At 33.0% G+C, this 6,000-nt stretch overlaps 1 protein-coding gene across 3 annotated transcripts; it reads left to right on the top strand.

Moving 5' to 3' along the window:
• Positions 1-3,944, top strand: LOC143354076 (mitoferrin-1). 3 transcript variants are annotated; one of them, XM_076787814.1, is made up of 5 exons: positions 1-622; positions 2,342-2,624; positions 2,724-2,948; positions 3,077-3,284; positions 3,440-3,944. In XM_076787814.1, exons 2-5 carry the CDS (start codon positions 2,348-2,350, stop codon positions 3,627-3,629), a joined length of 900 nt encoding a protein of 299 aa, XP_076643929.1. In that variant the 5' UTR covers positions 1-622; positions 2,342-2,347; the 3' UTR covers positions 3,630-3,944. The 3 variants fall into 3 exon arrangements, with proteins under 3 accessions (XP_076643929.1, XP_076643927.1, XP_076643928.1); XM_076787812.1 differs by having other exon boundaries at positions 14-678; XM_076787813.1 differs by lacking the exon at positions 1-622 and adding an exon at positions 2,105-2,242.
• Positions 3,945-6,000: the final 2,056 nt, after the last annotated feature.

The following is a 6,000-nucleotide window of genomic DNA, read 5'->3' as shown; positions in this document are numbered from 1 at the left end:
ATGGCTTAAATAATAATCAGACTATTTAGCTGTGTGTATGAATATATATAGTATATAAACCACACGCACGAACCACGTGGTTGGCTACGACGCATGCGCGGCACGTGCGCATACGGCTAACCTCACCATATCAACTTGTGGCGATTCAGTCGCACCGCGAAGAATGCCGATGTGCATTAAGTTCTGGGACTAGTCGAGCAAACCGTCGAGCCTAAATGCCGGTCGTTTGTGCATTTTTCATTGTACTAATCGACCAGCCTGGTATAACAGAAATTTCATTACTCTGAGAGAACGTGGAGAGGGGATCGTACATTGTAAATTTGCCTATCGGGGTTAGCAGCCTTTTCAATTCCAATAAGGTTCCATTAAGCAATCAACGTGTACGATTACGTCTTGTCACTCCGAACGAACGAACTTTTTCCTCGATTCCATTCGAATGAGCAACATTTCGATGATTAAGCGACACTACCGAAAACGTGTTATCCGCCTCGACAGATTGCATAACGATTGTGGCATTTTAAAGTGGTAAACTGGAATTCGCGCTGACACCTCTTCAAAAATATGAATGCGGAAATATACGAGAGCCTGCCGACATCCTCCATGGTCGTGCATATGACAGCAGGTGCGTTTGCTGGAATAATGGAACATTGTGTGATGTACCCCCTTGATAGTGTCAAGGTAATATCTTTATTTCTTGCGAATCTTTTTCTAAGATATTTTTACATAACCTCAACTATTGTTACACGTTACTCGATCGCCATTCAATTCCAATAAGATTTAATGACATCCAGCAACGTGACGCTATACAAGTCCCGGCACAGTCGAGATCTTGAATAAATAACTGGGCGTTTACATTGTTTAAGATAACTGCAATTAATCACTGTCAGCCAGTGAAGTTACAGTCGCTTCGCGATTTCACTGATATTTTCGCGTTTTATGTTACGGTTGGAAAGCTATTGTGTAACCAATTCAGACAATATCATTTCATAATTATTTTTAGGTACTATTAGATTGATAACGACGAGCAAGTTTAAGCTGCAAGAAAATTTCGCAGTGATCTTCTTTGTAGCAACATTTGTAACATTTTCATTAATTACACTTTAAACGAACAGACGAAATGTTATTTCTTTTTCTGTGTATAAGTTATGCTAATCTATGGTATAAAAAGACAAAGTTATTCAAAATGAATTTTCCTTGAAAACGCTTGATTCTTGAAAGAAAATGTTTATGCATTCAACTTTTGTAGTATTAGCTCCATTATTATGCAAAGGAGGTGTCCAATTTGAATGTTATGTCATGTTGTAATACATGTATAGTGTAAACAATCATGAGTAAATGAATACTTTCATTACATATAAATAACATTAAAGTTAAATTTGTCTTCAAACACCTGTTTGTATAATTTTTTTACTATACTTGTAACAATGCTAGTAGACATTATATTCCTTAAACAGTACCTGAGTTTTAAATATTCATTACATAACATGTCTGTTGTAGTCGGCAGTATATTTTATTTCCTTTTAACCCATAATTCCTATCCATTATTTATTTTCATATATAAATATGGGAAAGTACATATGTAATGGTTTACAGCTGGAATGAAAATTTGTCATGTCATGCAAACAGAATGTCATAAGTTTGAAACTTTGGAGTTTAAACACTTGCTCTGCATTCTATTTGCAGTGTGCGCTCATATATATATATACATATATATCTCTTTGATCTCGTTTCATTTAAGATTTGCTTAAATACTTGTAAAAATTCTTGGTTGATGATTATCATGTCTTTATATAATTGCAAGTCATGTTCTTCCAGGACTAAAACGATGTCATGATATCTTTCTGTTATTATCCCTAATTGAAAATAATAGACAATGCAAAAAAAAAGAACCGAATTTAATATTCAGTCTCTGCTTTCAGTTTCGTAATATAATATAATACAAATTTTTTATTATAAATAAAAGTATGTAGCATGTATTTGTAGATTATCTGAAGAAATAGTTTTATTAAGTAGAAGACTTATTTGCAATATGTGATTCATGTATATTTAATTTTCCGACTGTATTTAGACGAGAGTGCAGGCATTGACACCAGGACTCGACAATGTCATGATATCTTTCTGTTATTATACATAATTGAAAATGATAAACAATGCGAAAAGAAAACTGAAAATAATATTCAGTCTCTGCTTTCGGTTTTGTAATTTTATACAATAAAATTTTTTAATTATCAATAAAAGAATAGTATGTATTTGGAAATTATCTAAAGAAATAGTTTCATTAAGTAAAAGACTTATTTGCAATATGTGATTCATGTATATTTAATTTTCTGACTATATTTAGACAAGAATGCAGGCATTGACTCCAGGTCTAGGAGGGGGAGGAGGAGTAGGAGAAGTTTTAACTAGAATGGTACGACAAGAGGGCATCCTAAGACCAATCCGTGGTATGAGTGCAATGGTTGTGGGGGCTGGTCCAGCACATGCCTTATATTTTTCATGCTACGAATTCTTAAAAAATAAAATAGTAGCCTCAAGGTCGCATTCTGAATTTAACTTGGTTGCTTATGGAACTGCTGGTTGTGTGGCGACGCTCCTTCATGATGGTATTATGAATCCAGCAGAAGGTAAAAATATTTGTCCACAGATCTTGTAATGTCTATTTTGCACATTCGTGTATAATTCTATTGTTACTCATTGTTAAGAACAAAATTATTTTGTTGCAGTGGTTAAACAACGATTACAAATGTATAACTCTCCATATCGGAGTGTCATAGCATGTATAAAAAGTGTATATGAAAACGAAGGCGCTAAGGCATTCTACAGAAGTTACACAACCCAGCTGGCCATGAATGTACCTTTTCAAATGATCCATTTTATAACGTACGAAGTAGCACAAAACTTCACAAATCCAGAACACATATACAATCCTATAGCACATATGAAATCAGGTATTTACGAGTTCTCGTTCGAAATAGTAATATATATTTGTTGACTTTAAGAATGTTATTACCTTATAAGATATATCCTACTAAAAGTTTCATTATTAAATTTGCTAATAAATTCATATTAATTGTAGGTGCATTAGCAGGAGCTGTTGCTGCTGCGATCACAACTCCTTTAGATGTTTGTAAAACAGTTTTAAACACACAGAGTGGCGTACATGCTCATGGTATGATAGATGCTCTTAAAAAGGTTTATGCGTATGGAGGTGTAAGCGGTTACTTCCGTGGTTTACATGCTCGCATTTTGTATCAAATGCCAGCAACCACTATTTGTTGGTCAACGTAAGTATTTGTATCATTATAGTGATCAGAAAAATGTTTAAATATCAAAAATTTTCTTCTAAGAATCGAATGCAACAATCACAACGTTTACGACTGAATTGAGAATTGAATGCCATTAGATACTATTATAAAATGTTATGATACGACTTTTCTAGGTACGAATTTTTCAAATACATACTACATAAAAAACAAGATGATGTATATTGTGAACCAGAAGCTGATAATGATTTAAGTGGTGTAAATCAGAGCCAGGCTGGCTCTAGGTCTAGTCGCTTTCAGGATGTGAGCGTGTATCTGAATAAAACGGCCCCAACCTCGGTATTACTCGAAGTGTCTACCAGCTAGGTATTTCTAAATTGCTTATGATTACCATCACACTGGAAGACTGTTGGATGAAAAATAAGCGTCTGTTTTTCGTATGACGAGAGTTTATCGAAGATAAGTGATATTTTGTTAATTCATCTGTTGTTGTTGTATTACTACATGTGTATAATAATTGAAGACGCGATTGATGAAAATTTATGTCTGAGCCAAGCGCAGGACGTAGGCCCATTGGTATTGAGAACGTATCGGAAAATTTCTTGTTACTTCTTAGTATGCGGTCGCTCATGTAAGAAGTACTGACACAAAAAAGCAAATAATATAATAATTTATAAAACATCAACATTAGCAAACTATAAACTGAGTGAAGACACAAAGCCAAGAATTGTATAAACAAAAAGTATTCGGTTTTGTTTCATGCTGTAAAATTTGTCTGGATACTACTACACTTCATTTGATAAAATGTCTACTGCTTTTAAAGAGAAACGAAATCGATTTTGAAAAATTAACATTTATTTTTATCAGTATTGTTAGCTGTTATTCAATGTATAAAGAGAACTAAAACGAACGTAATGTCCGCACGAAGAAAAGGAAAAGTTTGTTATGGAAATCAAATGAAAAATGTCATTGTTATGTAAGTACAGTACATCATTAAATATTCTACTGAATTAAATACAAACTTCGTTTAAATTATTTATGAAACGATTGTGTATATATTAACTTATTTGCAAGAACTTCTTTTTGATATTCACGAATCGATTAATCTATGAAAAGATTTGAAACATAATTGTGCCTCAGAGTGAGTTACCCTCAGTTTTTAATTGAGGAGGTATACATGTATTTTGTACAAACAAAAGGCTATCGAGGACATTTCACATTGCTACAACAAAATTCTATTGAACGAGTTAATAGAATAGAATTTACTTGTATATTTAACATTGTACCATAAACTTAAATTAACAGCAAAATAATGGGATACATGGTAGGAAATGTAGAGAAAAAACATTGTATATAATAGTAAGTCAGTGTAATTGACGGATAAGCTCTGAATTTGAATTTCACCATGAAAAATCTCATACGCTAGGAACAGACATGTGAAATTTTAGTATTTGTAGCATTATAAAATGCAGATCTTTGAGTTTATATTAATAACGAAGGAAAACATCGTTCATTATTATTATTATCATTAGTAGTAGTAGTAGTAACTATCTAGACCAATTGCGGATGATGTAATTATTTTGTAGAGCAGTATAAATAAGTTAATATTACACGTGTATGTACAGAACGAACGAACGAACAGGCTAAAAAAGGAAAATGGCAATGGTACAGTACGATAAGTACAATTCGTCTTGATTACCCAAGTACAAATTAAGAATTGCTCCTTAGTCAGTTTGTAATATAAACGACATCGCATCTAAACATTAAAATGTAAAGAACTATTGCTTCCTATGGCTGTGATTACTGGGTCATTTGATGTTGACTTTAAGAGGGAGTAATATCATGTGAGAACTCATATTTCACGCCATATTTATTTATTATTACGGCACCATAATACTACTCATCATTACCGAATAAATCATTAATTGATGTTGCTTAACAAGTCAATGATCCTTGTACACGTTGAACGAAAAAGAAATTGTACACAGGAACGCACGTTCTTTAGAAATATTTTTCAATAGAACCGTGTCACAATAATATACATAGTATTTTGTGAGAAAAGAAAAAAAAATGGAAACATAATGATTATTTCTGCGCCGCAAAACTTTAGTCTCTTGTAAAAATCTTATCATCGATGACGACATCGAGATAGTGCGACATATATCTTTCTGTATACTTGCAAGTAACAAAGTGACGTGGTAAAACCCAACAAGACCCTAAACAAACGCTCAAAGACCTTCGAGTTTATGTTTCTACAGTTATCTCAAATGTTCTCAGAATCTGTGTTGGAAGAAAATTGATTTAAAGGGGGCTCTTTTGCACATCACTGGAATACTTATCTTTTTCCTACTGCCATAATACCCCTTCTTTATTGTTGAAAAGTTCTCTTTGCCGGTCCGCTGGGTTTATTACGTTACTACTGGGTTGTAACATAAATGAACACAGTTATATTCAATATTAAGTAATAATGAAGTATATAAAATTACATTTGATTCATTTTATAATCGGTGACTACAAGTGACTTTTTTTAGAGCCAGAGAATAAGAACATTATTATACTTGCAACTGACCTTATTTATGTCGCAACCTAACGCATTGTTACCTCCAGGTGTACACGTAAATACATATATACATATGTACGTTATATTTATAAATTTTAAAACTTGTGTGTATCGGATAAATGACCGAATATATTTAAGCGATCGCGTCCGGTGTGTAATTAACGTATACTTTGTGTT

The sequence above is a fragment of the Halictus rubicundus genome, chromosome 5, assembly GCF_050948215.1.
Source record: "Halictus rubicundus isolate RS-2024b chromosome 5, iyHalRubi1_principal, whole genome shotgun sequence".
Lineage (NCBI taxonomy): Eukaryota > Metazoa > Arthropoda > Insecta > Hymenoptera > Halictidae > Halictus > Halictus rubicundus.
The sequence above is the reverse complement of the archived record's forward strand: the minus strand, read 5'-3'. Positions and strand labels throughout refer to the sequence as shown.

Excerpts from the sequence above, each read along its gene's own strand:
- LOC143354076 (XM_076787812.1), top strand. The coding sequence starts at position 562 with ATGAATGCGGAAATATACGAGAGCCTGCCGACATCCTCCATGGTCGTG. Across the intron at positions 2,625-2,723 it reads TATTATGAATCCAGCAGAAG|TGGTTAAACAACGATTACAA; the intron begins GTAAAAATATTT and ends ATTTTGTTGCAG. Across the intron at positions 2,949-3,076 it reads TATAGCACATATGAAATCAG|GTGCATTAGCAGGAGCTGTT; the intron begins GTATTTACGAGT and ends TATTAATTGTAG.